This window comes from Corvus moneduloides, chromosome 8 (assembly GCF_009650955.1).
Source record: "Corvus moneduloides isolate bCorMon1 chromosome 8, bCorMon1.pri, whole genome shotgun sequence".
NCBI lineage: Eukaryota > Metazoa > Chordata > Aves > Passeriformes > Corvidae > Corvus > Corvus moneduloides.
Window position 1 is genome coordinate 6,728,153 of NC_045483.1, and position 21,844 is coordinate 6,749,996.

General features: G+C 46.3%; 1 protein-coding gene across 1 annotated transcript; it reads left to right on the forward strand.

Moving 5' to 3' along the window:
• Nucleotides 1-13,933: 13,933 nt before the first annotated feature.
• Nucleotides 13,934-19,301, forward strand: VAX1 (ventral anterior homeobox 1). The gene is made up of 3 exons (XM_032117089.1): nucleotides 13,934-15,134; nucleotides 16,907-17,094; nucleotides 18,689-19,301. Exons 1-3 carry the CDS (start codon nucleotides 14,897-14,899, stop codon nucleotides 19,223-19,225), a joined length of 963 nt encoding a protein of 320 aa, XP_031972980.1. The 5' UTR covers nucleotides 13,934-14,896; the 3' UTR covers nucleotides 19,226-19,301.
• The last annotated feature ends 2,543 nt before the right edge of the window (nucleotides 19,302-21,844 follow it).

A 21,844-nucleotide genomic window follows, 5' to 3' on the forward strand; every position in this document is an offset into this window, starting at 1 on the left:
ACTGTAAACTGCTAATGGGGATCGATGTCAACAGGTACGCGGCAAGAGCCTGATACTCTGCACTCAGAGGAAGACACTTCCCTTCTAAATGAGGATTATGTGCAAAATGCAACTTGGCAGAAGGATCCAAATTAAATTCATGCTTCAGTTAATTCAGATTAATTTTCCTGATTGCCCTAGCACACTAGACAACCAAATCCCCGTGTATATTTGCTCCTTTTCTTGTAAAGAGTTGATACAAATCTCTTCTCCTGGGGAGTGTTGCAAGATGCATACGCTGAAGATTGTGATTCTCTCAGGCACTAATTAGAGTAATAAAATACCTGAGATGGATTTTTATATCACTGTTATTACTACAAACTTTAGTTTAGGATTCTGGATCCACTATATGACCGTGTTTCCAGTGTTTTTTCACTAATATGCTGCAAGCAACATTCCAGTTAATCACCTTAATGGAAATTAGAGAGGAAAATGGTCTATTAGGCTATTTAATCTATCCTCACTCAGTAGCATTTTCTTACAGTTTCCAGTCCAGCCTTAAATTTAAAAATAGCCCATAGGAATTATTCTGCAGTCTCCAGAGGTTGTTATACCAACAGGTAGCTCAGAAAAGCGTGAAGATACACTAAAAAGAGGTTGCTAAGAAATGTTTTCTGATGGTCAGCTGTATTTTCTTTCTTTATGTTTCATTTTATCCCATTGCTATAAGTCACACATCCCTCTGACAACCTAAATATGTGTTCTCTCTTCTTCATTTGTACTCCTGTCACCATGACCCTACCGTGTTTTTAATGTGGGGGTTTTGGGGTTTGTTGGGGTTTTTATCCCTACAGAAGGTTAATAAAAGAGTGTGGGTTTAGCTCGGGCTTCATTCCAGGCAGCACCTTGACTACTCATTCCCATCCAAATTCTAGCTCTTTTTCTTTTCCTCTATGTGCCACCTTGATGGCAAACAGCATAATCTTTCTCGCAGATTTATTTTTCCTCTGAAATGATAGGAAAAGTTGGAAATTTGTTTGCTTTTGCCCCAAGCTGCTTTCTCTGCTGTTTCCTCTGTGAAACATTTACATAGAGCTGGTACCCCACAGAGGATAAATGTATGGTATGGCAGCATGTGGGAGCTCTCTGTGTCAGGGTAGTATATTTTATGTCAGAGTCTCAGTGTAATTTTACCCTCTTACTAAAGGTAGGGTCTCCCTTGCCTTCTCCCTGGCAGAATTACTCCTTACACCAGGATCTCCTGCCCCCTTCTCCATCTTCACTGGAACCCCCTGTGCTTGTCCCTCCAGCACACCCCCCATTTGTGCAGCTGATACAACAGAGACACCGAGGACTCCAACTGGGGGGGACACAGCCGTTTTCCGGGTGTTGTTTTATTCCATCTGTTTCCTCGTGTTGTTACTTAGCTGGCACCACTGGGAGAAGCAGCTACAGCAGGATGGTGTGCAGGGGTGAGGTGCAGAAACTGCTTAACCAGGCTCTGTTGCCAATACGACGTCATGGTGCTGCAGCAAAACTTTCTGTCATCATGTGAAACTGCTTGTGGCGTCAGTCGATGTGAGTCAGCCTGGCCTGCTGCTTTTGGTGGTGGTCAGAGGCTTAGACACAAACCATGTCTCCTCCTTGCCTGCTTGCCCCCACAAGCTGCCCTCTGGTCAGATGATGAGCAATTCCCTCCCCTAGACTAGACTGAATGCAGTCCAGTAATTGCCTGAGGAACAATAAATCATACATGAGACAAAGCATTCATTTACACCACTTTATTTCTGTAACAATGAGAGAAACTGAAATGGACCATTGTTAAAGATCACTATTTCCTGCTCTGTAATAAAAGTCTCATCTTCCCTGATGCTTGTTTGTTTTATAAATGTCTCTGCTTTGGCTTTCATATTTAGCTGCCAGCAGGACACCATTATTCCCTGACAGCATTCTGTTCCTTCTCCATTGTCATTACTGCTGGAGCGATGTTGTATTGCTGTGCTTGGCCTAGATGGTAGGGCTTTCTTATCTTGCATTTCCCATTGCTTCTCCCATCCAGGCTTCTGACAAGGCACAGAGCAGAGGTGGCAACACTTAAAAAGCAATGTTTTCATGGAGTATTAGCAATTCTGGTTTTTACTTTAAAAAACCTCATCCACAGAACCCCCACTGACTACTGCTGTTTATTATTACGTTTTCAAGGCCAATTGAGAAGGACTGAGTCGAAGTGCATGGGTTGACCTGCACTGTAGTCCTGAGACCTAATGACCCAGCAGGTCTCCACTGTCCCTCTTGCGGAGACCACACCAAAGTGGCAGAGCCCCACAACCTGCAGTGGACTGGGAGGAAGTGAAAAAATGCAAAGACCCTGGGACACAAGTGCTGTTTGCACATTTTTTTCTCAAGTGGAGGGTTGTGTGTGTCAAGGTCAGGGGTAAGATCCCAACACTGGTGCCGCTGCACCTTCCTATGGAATGTGTAGGGCTGACCTGTCCAGATGCACATATTTTAGTAGAGCAAAGTTTCTGTGTAGGGTGGTGAGATGGGCAGTGCAGAGCTTGAAGTAAAGCTTCTTGGAGTCAATGGGAGCATTTCCACTGATTTCAAGGACTTAGTATTAAGCTCCTTAACATCTACAAAAGGAAGATACTGTACTAGATACAACCTGTTTCTTAGGTCCACGTTGCCCTGCTGCCCATCTGTTTTGTTGTTCTCAGAGCATCACCAGCAAAACAGCAAAACCAACAGCAAAGTCCTATTATGTATCTCATTGCTTGTCCTTTCAAGAGCTGAAATGTAACAATTCCTCTAACTCTCCTGTCCTTCAGACATGCACACTGCATTCCCTTTAATAAGGCTATGTCTCACTTCTCTTTCTCCTTCTTTTCTTTTTTAAACAAAATTCCCAAGTGGAGGTATCAAGGTTTTCCTACAGCTCTATTTCACTTAAAAATAATTGGATCGTTATTTTCTATAAGGACCAAACTTCAACAGTAAGTAATTTCTAGAGATGTCAAGTGGCTCAGCATAGAAGTTAATCTTGATCTATTGGTTTGTTAGGTGTGTTTACATCCAACCAGTTAGCTCTCCTTAAGCAAAAGTGATTTAAAGCCCTTTCTGGAGAGCATGAAAATGATTCCCCCAGCACTTAGATCCTCAGGGCCATAATCCAACAAAAGCAGGCTTATCTTTAAGCATATGAGTAGCCTTGTCAAAGTCAATGGGGCTCCAGATCTGTTTAAAGATAAACACATACTTAAGTGCTTTTCTGTATTGGAACTCGTTGACTGTTTTATTTCCATTTCATTTCAATAGTAGACCTTAAATTTTGTATATAGAGGCAGTGGATTCTTGTTGGATGTTACATTAGAATATTATTTTCCAAGAGGTTGCATAGAGAAATCACAACATCACGGAAATAATTTTTAATTATTCAGATGACTTATTTAAACTGTTATGAGTCTATATTGTTTGACTTATTTCACTTGGGGTTTCAGGACAGAAGTACTGCAAACATGGAATTGAGCCACAAAGCTCTGCAATGCTCCACTCCAGTGCTACAAGTTCAACATCCCACTTTAGGGAAGTTGCTTCACCTGCTCAGGCTTCATCTCACCTCTGCAAAAATAAGGACTATTAACATTTCCTTTATCTCACTTCAGTTGCCTAACAAATGCTTGGACAAGGATTTGATAACAGAAAATGCTGAAAGCTACTTCTGTTGAAAAAATAAAACTGCAAAAAAAATTGATTGCAAACCTGCTTGGGCAGAAAAACGGTTTTTTTGAGTTTTCCACGTGCTCTAGCGATCAAAATGACCAAACAGCAATTTTATTCAGCCTTTTCTTAACATTTCAGAGAATGAGCTCTGCTATTCTGGGTGACTGAGCTCCAGATGAAGGTGCAGCAGCAAAATCATCCCAGTGAATTAAACTGAGGAAGCTGAGCTTTATTGCCCACTGCATTGTAAGGGATGATCATCTCTACGGCCTTCTCTGTGAAATGCATTTGGGTTGGATGGTTTTGTTTGGACATTCCATCTGCTTAAAGGACTCCTTTGGCAGGGTCTGTGCTGCCTTCTATGCCTGGCCCACCTGTCCTGCTGCAGGCAGGGTTTCAAACCCAGCTGAAGAGCCCCCACCAAAGCAGAAGTGTCAGCACCCAGCCGTGCAGAGCAGCCGGGATGTGCCTGGGAGGCAGCAGGGTGGAAGGCAGTCAGGGAGGTGCATCGCATGCCGTGTTTCCAGATTCTCCTGAGACTCCTGCCAGAGGAAGAGACAGTCTTTGGGCTCATCTATATTTCAACTACTTCAGTGACTGCAGCTTATGCAGAGCCATGGCTGGTGGTCAGACACAGCAGCACTGCTCTGGCTTTTCCGTGAAGCTCCCACGAATCTTGAGCACAGGATGGGCAGGGTGCTGCATCTGCCCTTCTCCTGGCAGGGCCAGAGCTACATGGAAACATCCTGCTGCACAAGCTGTGGGTGTGTAAAGGGCTGCAAGGCAAGCACACGTCCCTTTTATTCCTGTCAGATCGCAGGCAACTGGATTGATCCCATTTAAAAGGAAGGGGATGGGAGGGAGGTACTCAAAGGGTAGGAACATAATGAAATGAAAAGAAATCCAGATGTGGTGCTCATTTGCCTGAAAGGACCGTTGCCTGGGCCTTCCCACATGGTGCAACAATTGCCACTCCATCTGCTAAGGAAACAGCTATTCACATGAGGCATCCTTCCCACGACACAGCACAGGGCTGCCCGTGACACCCAGGTTTGCAGCACAACTCCACAGCCACCTGCCAATGGGGCACTATCAACAAACTTGGGCAAGGGGTGATGTCCTTTTCCCCAGCTGGAAAGACTTTACAGGAACCAATGTGACAACAAATGTGCCACCCAGCTTCTCCCCAACATGTCTCATGTCTTGAGAGACAGAAGCACAGACAGATAAGAAAGCAGAGAGAAAATTGATTCCACGTAAATGTCCACTGACCGGTGCTGTGTAATTCAAGTCTAGGCACTGGCTCATGTTTGGCAGGAGAGGGACTGAGTGGTTACTCTAGACTGAGGTTCTACAACATCTTTTTATTCTTTCCCAGCTGACATTTAGCACCTCTCAGTAGCTCAGCTTTCAATTTCCCCTTTGCCATGCCTATTCTGTCAGGAAACTTGCTGGCTGCTTTATTGCCTTGAATGTACAGCTCTTCTGCTATTCTTTTCACATCTGTACAGTCATTTGTCCTTTTCCTTCTGAATCAGAGTACCACTCCAAACAACTCTGTGATGTACAGTCTATTATCTCTTTTCTCCATATAACAGTTTTGATTTTTCATATGTAATGCACTATATAAAAATAAAAAAACCCTTGTATTGTCTTAATAGCCTAATTCTTAAACAGTTATGGCCTCATTCTCCTTCGAAGTACATAATTCCCATTGACAGCAGTGGGAACACTGCCAACACAATGGTGAATTAGTTCCCATGAAAAAAAGACACAGACACCAAAAGGTCCAATTCTGCTCTTCATTAAAAGGAAATGAAGGTAGAGCAGACAAAAAAGATAAAACTAAGACAAAAAATTGCATGAAACAGCTTCATGCTAATCAGGCAGTAGGTTGCTAACTAAGAAGTCATTGGAATTGACCCTAATATGGCAGGAGTGTGAATCAAGAGCGATTTTAATAACATCAGTAGAGCCTCATCCCTGTGGAAAAGATTGGAGCCAGTCCTCAGAGCTGTGCCTTCTCCTGAACTGGGAAAAGTTGGTACGGCTGGACCTTTGCCTGCCTCCTCTTATCTGGCATGTGGGGATCTGAGTAAGAGTTTCAAAAACATTCTGAAATCTTTCCCAACATTTGTCCTTCACAGCCAGACATCACGTGGATGTTGTCTGTGCCATATTAAAGGGCAGGGACTGGGTGGCATCATTTCTACACCTGAGAACCCAACAATGGGGGCTTGGCAGTTACTCAGCTTCCCTGCTGTTTAATGCCTCTGTTTCCTGAATATTTTTTTCTTTTCTTGGTGGATGGCCTTGGAGTTGGAGCACTGCCCTGAGGATGTCACTCCCTTTCTCTGGCACAAAAGCGTAACATACTCTGGGCTTCTTTTTTTCCCTCTGTATAATAAAATAAAATAAAAAGATTGCAATTTCTTCCATCTATAAAAATAAAAGAAACCATATTTCTTCTCTTATCTAATTAGTCTGTTTCAGGTTGCTAACAACTTAAAGAATACTCAATCTTTTTGCATGGCATCTAATCCATCAAGAGCACAAACAGATATGGAGATTTCTGATGTTTTTAATGTAACATCGTTTTTCTTGCGCTGTTCAATGGTAGAAACATCCTAGCAATAAAAATAGACAATCAGTATTCTAGTAATACCCAAGTCTTTAGAAACATATTATTATTTGAGATTTGTATCTCTGTTATTTAAATGAATAAGCAAAACTATAACAACACCTAAACTCCTTTATATTCATAAGTAGGAAACTGAGAGGTATGGTAAAAATTGCTGTACTTCTGACCAAAGTTTCTTCCTGACAATGAAACTGCTGTGTGCCCACTACTTCTCCTTCCACAGAAAAGTGAGTCTTGGAATTGAGGCAGCACAATCTGGACTCCATGATATCTTAAAATCGTAGAATTGTTAAAGACCTTTAAGGTCTTCAACCATCAACCCAGCACCACCACAATGTCCATCATTAAACCACGCCCTCAAGTGCCACATCCACAGTTTTTTGAACACTTCCAGAGGTGGTGGAATCATCTCATCTTACTTAGATTATTTCCTTCTAGGAACTGGAGAACATAATAAATCATCCTTCTTGTGCACCCAAAAGGGGAAGTGCGCCTTCTGCCACAAAGATGCCCAAGGAGTTTGGTTTCCAAATTTTGCGTGTCCCTTTGTCAAAGGAATCTGTGGGAGTGCACCAGTGCGAAAGATCTCTTCTTATCATTGCTCTTCTCCTCCTTGTCCTCACCTGTGCTCTGCAGAAACGTGAAGCACACCGGCTTGGCTTTACAGAACCTCACTTCTGAGCTGTCCTCCACATTCAGGACTAATGTTAACTGCTATCCCAAATGTACTACCTTAGTTTCTCCCTACACCATGCCACCAGTCTTTCTGGTATCTTACGGAATATCCCACTCTTGGTACTTCAATGAAGAACAAACTAAATCCCAAACTGATGCACTTCTGCATCACTCCCCAGTGTGAGCAGTGCCCAGCCCTGGGTGTAAGACTCTATCAGGCTGATCACTGTTTTCAGCCTTGTGTAATGGGTTAATCCTGACAATGTCCAATTCACTTTAAAATCAGGCCAGGATATTTGCCTCAGTAACCTCCTGCATCAGCAGCTTCCATAGGTGATGAGACATGTCTGGGCATTTCTTTTTCATTCTAAATTTGCTGAGTTTAAATTTAACCTGATGCTTATTCTCACGTGATGAAATAAAATGAGTTGTCTTATTCTCAAAATGTTTTGTGCTTGAGAATTTTGACTTCCACAATCAGCTCCGTTTTCATCTTCTTCTCATCAAAATAATCCCAGTCTTTGCCAGCTCTTGTGTATTAATCCTAGCAGCTCTGTAACTATTCTTTATTTGAATTTCTTGAGCATTTTTTTGACTCTACTATGTACCTCAGGAGAGAAGAGGATAAAAAGAATGAACACAGATTTAATGTGTAATTATGGCATAATCCTGCTATATGGCATAAACCAGCAATCCTGATGTTGGTTTTTTTTTTTTTTTTTTTTGGCATTCTGCTCTATCTTTATGTTATAAAACCAAATAGTCTCTTTTTTTGGTGGTTTTTTTTTGTTGTTTTTTTCAAGCTGCTGCTATAGATTGGGGTAAACCAGACACTGATGACTTCTGGTACAGGTTCTTTTCCCTCAGAGATTGCAGGAAATTCAGGGCTTTCCAGATTATTCAAGTTATACAACTAATCACTGATGATTTACATTACTTTTCATTTAGCCACGTTCAGAGCTCTCTGCCATCGTGCTGCTCACCCTCTCAGTGTGTTTAAATCCATCAGGGAAAGTATTCACCACAAAGTGAAGTCATCCGCAGCCGACCTACAATCTCCAAAGGGTTTTAACAAACCAAAGTGCACTGATTTTTTTGCCTACCTTTTCCATCGTTTTCCATGACAAAGTGTTAGGATGTACATTGAGTCATTATTTCAGGGGTTCCTCTGAAATAGTGTTGCATTTCAGGTAACAAAATCTCACCAGTATTCAAGCTATATATTCAGTCCAAAAATTTCCTGTAAATGTGACCATGTTTCCCTTTACATTATGAGTGAACTTTCAAGATCCATAGTTTAACAATGTCCTGTTTAAGCTCTTATTTGTTGGATGTAACCAAAGATCCAGGTAGACAAACCCTTCCAGAAGAGATTTGATTTTGTTTGTAGTTTGTACTTGTGGTTGCTGTTGACATTTTCCATTTTCACATGGGGGATAAGGTAATCACATGATAGTAAAGTAAAAGCAGAAAAAAAAAAAATCAAACTTAAACCATTTCAGGAAAATTTTCACCAAGTCTACTGGATGCCTTCTAGGTGAGCTTTGGGCTGATGTCAGAGTTTATCTCACCCCAGAGTGAAGGAACAGTTTCCAATCTCTCACATCATTCCAGTTTCTAGCTGACACCTAAGGAACAGACTCAGGTCAACATGATTATCCTCTACAGCCTTCCCAGGATCTTTGGGACCATGCTTATGAGTTTTTGAGACACTCTTTGTGTTCAATCTGATCTGACTTAAGCTTTCAAAATCAAAGAATTAAAAGGTTTTAACTCAAAATCTGACTTAATTTTTTTTTTCATTTGATGCAAAGATCTTCAGTGTTAAAACTCCAAGTATTGGAAAGAGTACAGTTCACATCTACTACCCTGGACATGTCACCTTTGCAAACATCTCCTCTTGTTTAAACCTTCAAGCTTGCTTTTACTGGCTCTGTGAAAAAATATGATTGTGAGAGTTTTAGCACCAATAGTAAAGGCTCATGGTCTAATAGCTTTTGAGGTGGTAAATACTCATGAGTGCTCGAGCCAAGCTGGTAAAGCTCGCTCCCCTCTCAGGAGAGAGTGAAATGAAGGCAGAGGGAGTTTGAGTGCTCAGGTACTGGTGATTACAGAGGGAGTCTGTGACATGGGTGAGGCTGAAACCAAAGGCTCTCAATGTGCTGTCAGAGGACAAACAGTATTTCCTCTTAAATCACAGTTTTCCCTGGTGGGAAGAATCCTGTCTCAGCCCTGTTCAGATGGCTTGCATATGCCATGGGCATGATACAGGCAATAAAGCTTTGTATTAAGCTACTGTCCAGATTGATAACTGTAAGGAGCATCTCATAATGACCACAACATGATTAGTCATGATACATGTGTGATACCCATGCTCATTATTACTGGCCTCCAGAACAGCACTGCTGAATCCTGCCAATATGCTCAGTTTAGTATCTGGAAGAGACAATACTGCAATTACTGCCAACGTATGCAGGAAGTTTTAGAAGCAGCTAGTTCGGGATTCTGCACCAGGCTGGCAATCAGGAGCACAGCAAAGCATGGGAAGGTAGCAGCTACAGGGACTAACATAGATTGTCTGGATCTGGTGCTTTCTTTTAAATAGATCTCTGGATGCGCCTATTTATTTTAAACAGTTTGTCCTTCAGAATGGAAGGAATACATGGGGCACTGGCATGAAGAACACAACACCTGTACGAGAGCTGATGAAGCCTATTTGAAAACAGCTACATCCCAATTTCATACCAATATTTGATTTTGTTGCCCACTTATAAGGCAGAGAGACATTTTCTTTGTCTTGCTGTTGTACCCATTGGATTTCTTGTGAGCCTGTGACATTTAATTTCACATAAAACACATTGTGCATGTTTTTTATGTCACGACCCAGGGATCCACGTGCCATTGAACAACACAAATGTACCTGAGCATCAGTCCTTGGAAAGTCCTGGGAAAGAGGAATTAGATCTGATTCTGGCCATGTAGACTACCACAAACATGACAGCCTTACCTTCCACTTCACATAGAGAGCTGAGCTGAGTCAAAGACCAGTCCTTTCCTTCAAAGACAGTGTAAAGTTTCCAGATAGAGATACATTCCTGTCCTTCAAGGATACTGCTCCCGTGTGGGAAGAGTCCATTTTGCAGGCTCACTTGCAGGAGATGAAGCCAATTCACACTAGAACAAGTCACTATGTGCAACAGAGGGCTTAGCACATCTCCTAAATGTCCCCCAAATACACAGTAGCATGTACATTTTGAAATTTCCAGAGTTCATCTTCAATTGTAAGGAAATTTCCTCACGAGCAGTGAGTAACAGCAAGAGCAACAGAATTGTCAATTATGCTGTGCACTTTGTTTTGAGAAGGTGCTCAATGCTCCTATTGGTCAACACATCACTGAGACTTGTGGGAAAGAAGAACCTTCTGGTGGACCTTTGTCTTGATGAAGATGTTCTTCTTCTGCACTCACAGAGTGTCACTCACACTGGACAGGAACGCCCTGTCCAAGAGAAATGTAACATTGGTGCACGTAATAATAAGGTTTTTCTGTATCTTCGAAGCAATTCCTTGACATTACCACATATATCATCATGAGTAACCACCATGTTACTCTCTGTTAATTGGAAATAACCAGCAAGTTGTTCAGCCTCAAGGTACCAGTTCACATCCCCTGTGCTAAATAAGTATCAAAAAAAGGCCAAGCAGCTCCTTGCCAATTCAAAAGCAAATAATCTGAATCAAAATAATCAGGAAAAATAATGGAAGAAAAACTTGCTTAGGGTTATTAAACCCTGAGATAAATCTTTGAGTCAGAAGATCTCTGAACCATGCTTTTTAGTTTGAAACCTTTACTTTCATCAACAAAGAAGAGCATAAGAAGTAGTACCAATGAGATATATATATATATATATATCTTGTACAAGAAATAGAGATTAAAAACAATATAAATAGTGGCAGTCAATGAGAAACAGATCTTTCAGTCTTCTACATGCTAATGCAAACTAATAAAACTGTATTTGAAAAGCAGCAAGGTCTACATAGCAAAGCACAGCCAGGGAGTACCTGTGTAGTGTGCTAAAGCATTTTAAGAATTATTTGAAGGGAAAAGAAGTAACCACTAATCTGCTTATCCAGTGACACATGAGTGTAGATGTGAGAGTGCTGAAGCTACAGCCATCCCTGGAATTATGACAGTAAGAAAGGGACATATTATGTCCTGAAAGAACATAATATTCGAGAATGAATTAAGTATATTGTGGGGGAAAAAAATGAATGAGAATAGGTGAAAGGAAATTTAGTGAGTGCTGGACGACAGAAAATGTTGCTTTTGTAAATGGTAAAATTCTGGTTTTCCCAGCGCTCTTCTGGATGTTGCTATTTGTTGCAGATGAGCGGGCCTCAATTAAAGTTACTGAGCTGTGTTTGGACAGGCTTGTCTGCTCACTACCAGTTTGCTACAAGATTAAACTCATTATTTGAATTTCCAGATCTTCAACAGTGCGATGTTCATAACGTGTGAAAGCAAATTTAACTGATTCAATTGGGAAAATCATCTTTATACCACTGAATTCTATGGACAAAAAGAGCCTTGAACTGAATTTATCAAGATATGGCACAAGTAGAACAAAATTCCCGATGTCTTTACTGAGCTTTGGATCAGGTGCTTGTCAAAAAATAAAAAACAAAAAAGACAGATTATCACACAAACATAATATTTAATCTCCAGATATTCTGCTGCAAACAGTGTAATTGAGTTCAATAGCTCCATGTTTATTATTATGGCCTCTGCCTAGAGATTAGCATAAAGAAAACTATGGGGGGGAAATGTCACACATACTCCCACACACCTATGCAAATAAAATTATAATTGCTCTCTGTATTTCACAGTAGACCTTTTATGGGAATCACTATGCCTATTCTGTCTAAAATAAAATCTGTGATGTAAAAATGTTTGAAGCAGAACTTTGTTTTGTTTAGCATTAAACAGACATGTCCAGCTGGGGCTCTTGATGATGCCTTGCCTATGCACACACACGTGTATGTTTATCCATATCACTAAACTACGCTGGCCTGCTAAGCACAGCCTATACTTCAGCTACATGAAAAATTTCACTAACCAGCATCCACTTGTTGCATGTCCCTTTGAAAGACCAAACCTCTCTTAAATGTACTGTTTCCTGAGCATCCCTTCACCCAACGAGCCTTTGAACAACACTGCAAATCCATGGAGGAAATGAACTCGTTCCATCCTCCCTCTGTAGCTGCATGAAGCTTTGCACAATGGGGCTGTGGTTTATTTGGGGCCCCTGGGTATGACAGCCATACAAGTAGGAACTAACAGCCACAGATCACTGAGACACATTGGCTGTAAGGGAAAATGAAACCCGGTCCGTAATGAGGATGTTCCATGTTTGGTTGTATAAATATAGTTGAAATCAAGGGGTTTGATGAGAATATTAGGGACACCTCACCAATCTCAATCCAACTTTTCAGACAATGGCAATATAAATAAATGATGCTGTGTTTTGCGGGAAAATGACAAAGATTTGAGATTTCCGCTAAAGACAACTCATCAAAATGTACCTGTGAACTGCCATCTTATTTTCCTTCCTTTCCTTTCCTGTCCTTTCCTTTCCTTTCCTTTCCTTTCCTTTCCTTTCCTTTCCTTTCCTTTCCTTTCCTTTCCTTTCCTGTCCTTTCCTTTCCTTTCCTTTCCTTTCCTTTCCTTTCCTTTCCTTTCCTTTCCTTTCCTTTCCTTTCCTTTCCTTTCCTTTCCTTTCCTTTCCTTTCCTTTCCTTTCCTTTCCTTTCCTTTCCTTTCCTTTCCTTTCCTTTCCTTTCCTTTCCTCTTTTCTTCTTCCCCCCCCTACCCCATTCCTTTTTTTGCCTCCCATGAATTTCCTGTTTATGGTGATTACACTCCAGCACTGGATCCTTCCCTCTGTTACACCACCTTGGACAAAGACTGGGTCCCATGGGATGAGGGTGGGTGGTTATTCCTCCAGCAGAGGCAGGATGAGGCCCATGGAGCTGAGCAACCCTGGCAAGGGCGCCGTGTTCTGCTTCCGCCCTCTGGTATCATCTGCAACTAAACACACGGCTGGCCCTGGCTGCTTCAGGTGGGTGGAATTCCCAGGCAGTGGCCCAGGCAGGCGGAGGACAAGGCAGGGAACAGCCAGCCTGGTGGATACACCGCCATTTGTGTGAAAAATTCTCAGGGAAAATTCTTTCTCTCCCTCTCAGGCCCCTAAACTCTTTGTGAATGGGGCCAGTGCAACATGTGGCCTTTCACCTCACCCAAGAACCACTGCCAGACAGCCACACTCAGAGAATTGTTTGTTAATAGTCCAATTAGATAATTGCCATCTTTCACTCCTTTTGCTCTACATTTCCCATAAAGGAATGAATAAGGAGAGCAGCATGAAGAGGGCTTCTGCCCTGCAAGGTGACAAGAAGGACTGGAGCATGCTCTTTGCACAAGGCCATTTGCTTGAATTGAATCATTGTAGCCTAATCAATGGTCTTATTGGATTACTGGCTGTTGCGGTTCTCAAAGATATTGTAGCAGAGACAATGAAATAGCTAGAGTAAAACTTTTTTCTCCTTTAGTGGATCACGCAGTTGAGATTTTTCACGGGCTATCTCTCCCTCTCTCTCTCCCTCCTTCCCTCCCTCCCTCCCTCTCTCTCTCTCCCTCTCTCCCTCTTTCTCCCCCTCTCCCTTTCTCCCCCCTCCTGGATCCACTGCACACAAAGCTGGCTTTTTTTTTTTTTTTTTTCAATGAGCAGGCTCTGCGAATAGGTTCAGTGTTTGCGAAGGTGCAGAATTAGCAGACACACATGCATGCACACATACACACACACACAGAGGGAGAAGCACAAAAAGCAAGTATCGGGACTGAAATAAGGAGAGGTAGGAGTTTAAGATGGCTGTCTGTGGGGAGATGTGTTAACGAGGATTTCTGCTGGCCAAGATAACCTGCTTCCTTGGAGAGATCTGCTTGAAGGAAGAACTTTTTGTGTGTGTGCGTGCTGGGGATCTGTTTGTTTGTTTAGAATTCAGGGGGCTTTTTTTTTTTTTGCTTTTTCTGCACCCCCCCTGCAACTGCATTTTTTCAGCCCTTCCCAGCAGCTTTATTCAGATTTATTTGGCGTGCTTTGGAGAAAGCCACTATATAATCGTGAGGTCAAAGGCAGACTGAAGAAAGTTAATAATGGCTGCTAATGGTGCTAACAATTCAGGGTGAATCTTGTCAAAAGTTTTTTTTTTTTTTTTTTCCCCTCTCCCCCACCCTTTTTTTCCTCTCTCCTTTTTTTTTTTTTTTTTTTTTTTTTTTTTTTTTCTGGAAGTCTCAGTCTTTTGATTGTGTGTTTCCTGAAAGCAAGACCAATCATTTCAGTTTATTCACTGGCTAAACTCTACTTGATTGGGGACAAGCACACAAACCATCCATTACGATCTGATATATTATCCAAACAATTTAGTGTATTCATGAGGTAACCTAAATGTGGAGGCTGCAAAATTACCCGTAATCAATTGAAACAGCGAGTGCGCGTCCCTCTGTGTGTCTAACAACTACATGTCTCTGTAATAAGGCAGACATTAAATCATTTTAGAGTTGTACTGTTGAGTACCTGATCACTGGGCGCTCTGGGAAGCTGGACAGTCACATTAGGACGCTGGGACTGAGGAAGCCGCTGCTTTTCCAGTGGGATAAAACCTGATCTTCCTTACTCAAGGTGCTTTACAGATCCCCACCGATCTGACCCTAAGCCGTGCAATATCCAGCATAGACTTCGTCTTCTTCTTCTTCTTCTACTCTTCTATAATTTTTTTGTTATCGTTGTTGGCGCTTTTTTTTTTGTTTTGTTTTTATTGCACTACATGTTTGGGAAACAAGACAAAATGGACGTTAGATGCAGTTCAGAGACTGAAGCTAACCGGGTCTCGAAGAACGGACATAAAGAGGGCAAGGAAAGCAAAGGGTCTGAAGGAAATATTTCTACTTCTTTTTTGAAGGATCAGCAAGGGACTTTTTCTGCCTCTGCAGCTACGGAAGGTTGTAATAAAAGTAAATCTAGTTCGGCTGATCCGGACTATTGCAGGAGGATCCTAGTTAGAGGTATGAGTTTGAGGTGTTTGGCGAGGGTGGGGGAAGGTGAGCTGTGCTCACGCCCGGGAGATGGGTTTATTTTGTTGCTTTGCCTTGGGTCTGGCCCTGTGTTGAAAGCCCTTCCTACGGCTCCGGGGGAGAGACCCCGCTGTCCGGCCGGGCTTTGCCCTGGACCCCGCTCCCGCCGGCTTTATCCCGGGGAATTTCCGCCGGCGGCTCGGCGGAAAGTTAAGCCGCGATGGTTCCTCCCCGGCGCTGCCCCGGAACGGGCCAGCCCCGCTTATTGTTGTTTTGTTTTTTCTTTCCTGCCCTGCAGCTTTCCCGGGGTGCCCGTCCCCGCGGGGAGCCCTCCGGGGACAGCGTTCCCTCGGGGGGCCGCGGCTCTGCCCCGCGGGCCGGGCGCGCTCCTTCCGCGCCCGCGCATCCCGCCCGCAGCCGGCCGCGTACGATGGCGTGGGGCTGCGGGCAGAAAGGCCGTCTCGGAGGGCAGAGGTTCCTTCTGTCCCCTCTCTCTCCCCGTCCCCGGCAGCCCAGAGGAAAGGGCTGTTTTAAAATAACCACCAGCCTTAAAATAAATGGAGGAATGACGAAGGGTTTTTTAATTATTACTTTTTTAATATGTTATATGTTTAATTTCCCTCAATCTTCCTCCCTTCTCCAGGCTAAAATAACAAAATCACCTTATTCGTACTCCTTCAAAAAAAAAAAAAAATTACCTGAAGAAATTTCAGTTTTATTAAGGTGCGTTTTGGGGGAGGAGGGAGAGAAGAGAATAAGAACAAAATATGTGGGAAGCAGGCCTTGGAAGCCAGAATTAATCTTTGCGCCTGGTTGACCCAGAGAAGGGTCAAATTAAAATGATGTGATTGTCTCTGATTTAAAACCTACCGAGGAGGTAAAATTACGGCAAGTAAAGTTGCGAAGGCTTTAAGGTAACCTGAATCTGGCTATAGCTTGACAGTCTTGTTAATAAGATTTGTCCTGCTTTCCTTCAGTCGGGGCTACCAGAAAAATGAGGTTCCTGCGGGCTGGTTGGTGCCTTGGTTTCTTCCTTCCCCCCCCAACCCCCCCTTTTTTTTTCCCTCCTGCTTCTCCTCGTTGCCAAAACCCCAAAGCGGCAGCGGCAACGGTGCAGGGTGGGCTGGAGGTGTCCCCACGTTCACAGTGGCAGGCAGCCAGGTCGGGGCAGTGCTGCCTCTGCTCGGAAAGCTCCTTCCCCTTTTTTTCTTGGCTTTTTTTTTTTTTTTTTTTTTTTTTTTTTATTTTTTTTTTTTTTTTTTTTTTAGCATGAGAAACTCGTTATTAAAAAAAAAATTATATTTTCGGGGGCAACGGGGTGTGTGTGGTGGCTACCAGCAAGTCCTAACCCGAAGCCCAAGGGGAACAAAGAGTAGCCCTGCACTCCAGGCACAAAGCCCGGCCTGGAGGATCTCTCTCTCCCCAGCTTCCCCGAGGGGCCGTGGGTGATGCCGCAGTGTCGTACTGTGAGTGCAATATATTCAGAGTAATTTTTAAATGGGCTGAAGGGATTAATTATAGAGCCCTGGGCCCCCATCGCCCCCTCCTTCCTTCTCTGTTGTGGTTTTTTTTCCTTCCTTGGGTGTAGTAGCCAGGTGCAGTGCCACAGTCGCAGGGACCCTGCTCCATCCCGACTCGTGTCTCGGCCTTGAAGGCGCTGGGGACCGCTTTTTCCCTTGGAAAATTTAGAAATGATAAAAAGGGGGGAAAAAAGGAGAGGAGGGTTGCCTGGGTATGAAGCTGACTGCGCCTGTCTTTGCCAGATGCCAAAGGTTCAATCCGAGAGATTATTCTGCCTAAGGGGCTTGATTTGGACCGTCCCAAGCGGACCCGCACCTCCTTCACGGCCGAGCAGCTCTACCGCCTGGAGATGGAGTTTCAGCGCTGCCAGTACGTCGTGGGGCGGGAGCGCACCGAGCTCGCCCGCCAGCTCAATCTCTCCGAGACTCAGGTAGCGCCTGAAGGAGGGGGAGCCGCGGCTGCCTCGCCCTGTTCTGCCCTGCCCTGCCCTGCCCAGCCCTGCCCTGCCCTGCCCTGCGCCGCGGGACCCCCTTCCCGGCCCGGGCATCTCCGTGCCCTACGGGCCCCGAGGACGGGCTGGCCCGCGGCCCTGCGCGCCTCCTGCGCGCCACAGCGCAGCCCCCGCGGGGGCGAGGGGCAAGGCAGCCCCCGAGGTGCCCACGCGTGCCCAGTCTGGGGGGACGCATCCCGGCAGAGGGATGGAGCTGAGGGATTCGTGGCTAAGGCGTCCCGGCGGGGGACCCCTAACTGTGTGTGTGTCTCTAACTGCGTGTGTCCAGGGAGGGGGAGCTGCGGGCCGAGGGGGTCCCTGGTGTCCCCGCACACAGCCCCAGGGGGCTCTCCCCGTGGGCGAGGCGGCCCGGCCCGAGGGTGTCGGAGGAAGCTTGACCACGAAGCCAAACTCCTGCCGGGCCGGGAGCGGCTCCCTGAGCTCCGGCCCGCCGGGATCCGCCCTGGCCCCGCCGGGGCTCGGTGCCCCCGGCTGCGCGGAGCCGGCCGCCCCCGGGCGCGGAGATGCGCTGCTGCGGCCGGGGAGAAGCGAGGGGAGGCCGGGCCGCTCCCGGCCCGCAGCAAGCGGGATACAGGCGCTCAAACCCGCGGGGAAGACGGGCACCTTCCGCTGGAGGGTTAAAGACGGTCGGCCTGAGCTTTCCAGGGTATGAGAGACCCGGGGATGGGGCTGAAGCCTGGGCCGTATTTGGGTCCTTGTATGTCCTAGGGGACGAATCGCCTCTCCACCCTCAAGGCCAGAAAGGCCGGGAACGAACAGGCGAGCTAAAACTGTGTGAGAGCACGGGGAAGCATCCAAAAATCCAAACTTCTTAAAGCCGGTTTCATATTTCCACAAAACATCATATAACAATAAATTCTCCTGACACGTTAATTAGCTTTTTTCTTTCCTTGCCGGATAGGAATGACAAGTTCAACAGCTTGTAGGTTACAGAACCTGCCATGGGTGGGTTTTGTTGTGTTTTGGTTTGGCTTTGATTTGGTTTGTTGTTTTTTGAGTGACTTCTGGTATTCCTTTTTTAAGTTGGATATTATTTAAAATTATTTGGGGGCTAGAGAGAGAGTGTCCAGGTTGGGATACGGGGAAAGAAGCTCATTGCTGCTGTTACCCCCAGGAAGGGCAGTCGGAGCAGGCAGCGGCTGCTGGGAACCGTGGAGTGCCCGGGGCTCCGGCTGAGCCGGCTTAGAATAAAGCGGTGGGGAAAGGGCAGGCTCCGTCTCCCAGAGAACTCCCGGCCTGCAGTAAACTAGGACGAAGTGAGAGGTCTGGTCAGAGAAGCAGAGCTAAAGGCCCCGGGGTCACCCCCAAACGGGGAACAGACAGAGGGTGTGGGGGGTTGTGTTCTGCGAGTGTCGCTTTGTGCGTTTTGGAAACGCTCCCCGCTCCAAGTGTCTGCGGGCCCTCCCCCGCCGCCTCCCCCCGCCCCGCGGAGCCGCGCCGGGGTCCCGGGGCACCTGGCGGGGGGCGCCGTTCCTCCCGCCCCGCTGACCCTGCCTCTCTCCCCGGCCTGCAGGTCAAGGTCTGGTTCCAGAACCGGCGCACCAAGCAGAAGAAGGACCAGGGCAAGGACTCCGAGCTGCGGTCGGTGGTGTCCGAGACCGCCGCCACCTGCAGCGTCCTACGGCTGCTGGAGCAAGGCCGGCTGCTCTCCCCGCCGGGGCTGCCCGGCCTCCTGCCGCCCTGTGCCAGCGGCGCGCTGGGCTCGGCGCTGCGCGGGCCCGGCCTGGCCGCGGCGGGCAGCGGCAGCGCGGCGGCGGCTCCCGGCGGCGGCGGCTCCCCGCACCCTCCGGCCGCCAGCGGCGCGGCCGGGCCCCCCCCGTCGGCGGCGCTGCACGGGGCGGCGGCCGCGGGGCACGGGCTGTTCGGGCTGCCGGTGCCCGCGCTGCTGGGCTCGGTGGCCGGCCGCCTCTCCTCCGCGCCCCTGGCCGTGGCCGGTTCGCTGGCGGGCAACTTGCAGGAACTGTCGGCCCGCTACCTGAGCTCGTCCGCCTTCGAGCCCTACTCCCGGACCAACAATAAAGAGAGCGCTGAGAAAAAAGCACTGGACTGACTCTAAGTACCTTCCCCCTATTTATATTTATAGTCTCTATTTGTGGCGGTATTTATGGGACGGGCGGCGCGGCGGCAGCCGGCAGCCGCCCCCCGCTCCCCGCCGCCCCCGAGCCCCGCGGCGCGGCTCCCTCCGCGGGCCGGGGCGGAGCGGGGCCGGGGCGGAGCGGGGCCCGGCGCCCGCGGGGCGAGGCGAGGCGGCGGCCGGGGAGCGGCGAGGGGCTGCGGGCGCCTCCCGGGGCGCTCCCCGTGCCCCGCGGTCCGTCTGTCCGTGCGGGAGGGGGGGGTCGCGCTGTTCGTTCGTTTGGGAAGGGACGGAGAGGGACAGCGGTCGGGGCGAGGGTCGGCCGGGCTCCCTTCGATCGGCTTTAGCCAATGCTGAGCGAGGGAGCGGGATTTCGGAGAGAGGAGGATGGAGCTGCCAGGTGATGCCCGTTTTGGCGTGGTTTTTTTGTGTCTCCCAGACGGAGTGATTTCTAAGCACAAAGGTTTTGGGGCCCCACCTGTGGCCCCCGTTTACCCCCACACTCGCTGCACTACAGCCCCCGGTTACCGACCGAGCCCTTAACACCAGTCAGGAAATCCTCCAGCAACTTTTCTTTTTCACGGTAAATCGTGAGTGTGAGAAGGGCCGAAACGGACTGAACATACAGTCACGAATAGGGGAGACAGAAACCAGTGGCTGCAGAAATTTTGAATAAAATTGTCTCTTCCTTCGAGATAACACAACGCCACCCCCCCCTTTTTTTTCACTTTTTTCCTTTTTTTTTTTAATTTGAATTCCCACGGGCCAGTCCTGCGGAGCTTATCTGCAAAAACAAGTCTGCAGATAAATGATGGAACTCGCCAAACTATTTGTATCTAGATCTGTTGCGATCGTAATTTTAATTTTTATTGCTCTATTTGATTTTTCCAAATAATTTCAATGTTTATCTAAACACAAAAAAACCCTGTAGCCTTCCTTCCTCCTAAAATAACCCTCTCGTATATCGCTCACACTTCATTTAAAACGAACGTAAAATATAAAAAGCGTATCTTTTATTGTTATTTTTGTACTTTAAAACACATCTATGTAACAATCTCCTTTTTTTTTTCATAATTCTTACTGCTATTTTCTCCACAAACATATGTATTTCACCTTCTAGTATTCTGGATCGAATATTTTCTGTTCAATTTCGGTACTTGAATTTGCCACAAAAGGGATGCTGTACTTAGGTAGTTCTTTGGGGGAAAAAAAATTATTTACTTTGATTTTAAGTTTCTTTTCTTTCTTTGAACTTTAACACATGGCGTTTACAAACTGTATAAATACGTGCCACCAAACTGTAACCAAAAAAGAAAAAAAAATTACAAAAAAGTGGAATGGTTGCTGTAGAATATAGAATTAACTATAGACCAGAACTGGACAGAACGAGCTGGATGGAAAGAAAATAGTAATTTTATTGTAAATTATTTACGTCTGAAGTTTCTAGGCAACTAGTCGGAAAAATAATGAATGAATCGAGCGCTGAGCCCTTGCTACTAACTTTTGTTCTGAATGTTTTGGATATTTGGATGTTTTGTATTTATGTGGTGAGAGTGAAATATATTATATCTATATGATGATGGAATTAGGTGTATTTTCGTCTTATATTTGTAGCACCCAAATTGCCTTCATTTAATACGTGCACTGCAAAAGAAAAAAAAAAAAAAGCAACAAAACCCTATCTCTACGTAACCTTCCAGATTTTTTCTTTTTTTATTAAATTTAATTTTTCATTTTGAGCGGGGGGCTGTGAGGTCCACTTCGTACAGGGTGATTTCCCTCCTGGGGCAGTTCGGGGCATTCCCAGTCCCGTGCTCAGCTCCAACCCAGCCCTTGTAGCTCTCCCTGGGCCTGTGGGCCTGATCTCCTCCTGTGTCTGTGTCCGTGTCCGTGGTGGTACCAGTGCCCTGGAGGTGCCCAGCCTGCCAGGTGCCACCCAGGTCTCTGCCACCCCGTGCAGGGCACTGCTCACCTCCGAACCTCTCCTGCCTGTGGCAGGTGCCAGGCCTGGCAGGCATTTGTGGATGTACACACATGTGTGTGTGACAACATATAGATATACAGGCATATCTAAGTACAGATGCACAGCTTGTGTGCACAAATACGGGTATTTATCAGTGTTTTCTAAACAGCTCTTGCTTTCATTCTGATTGGCAGCCCAGCCCTGAGGGTCTCTGCTGGGCAGCCAGTGCAGGGCAGAACCCCTGGTTTCCAGGAGCCCCCTCAATGCCCTGGCTCCCCAGGCCAAGCCACCTGCGGCACCGTGGCACCTGCTCTCCCCACGCCTTCGACTTGGCCACGGGTCCCTGGTGTGGCCTCCACTGGGCTCTGCCATGAGCCTGTCCCAGCCAGGGCAGATGCACTCCTCCAGATTAGGAGGGAAGGATGCCGTGGAGATTCTGATTTGGTTGGTTTTTCTATAAATTGTGTAGAAATGATCTGGGGAAGGGCAACCGGGGTGAAGGAGGGGATCACAGGTGACATTTGAAGAGGTGACATTGAAACTGCTGGCCAGGACTGGAAAATTTCAAGGGGAGGGGAGGGAAAAGCGTTGTTAAAAAGAAAAGAGCTGAATGTGACAAAACAGATCTGCCA

Bases quoted from the DNA above. Each gene is read 5' to 3' on its own strand.
- VAX1 (XM_032117089.1), top strand. From the start codon at position 14,897: ATGTTTGGGAAACAAGACAAAATGGACGTTAGATGCAGTTCAGAGACT. The intron at 15,135-16,906 runs GTATGAGTTTGA...TGTCTTTGCCAG, and splicing joins CAGGAGGATCCTAGTTAGAG to ATGCCAAAGGTTCAATCCGA. The intron at 17,095-18,688 runs GTAGCGCCTGAA...CCCGGCCTGCAG, and splicing joins TCAATCTCTCCGAGACTCAG to GTCAAGGTCTGGTTCCAGAA.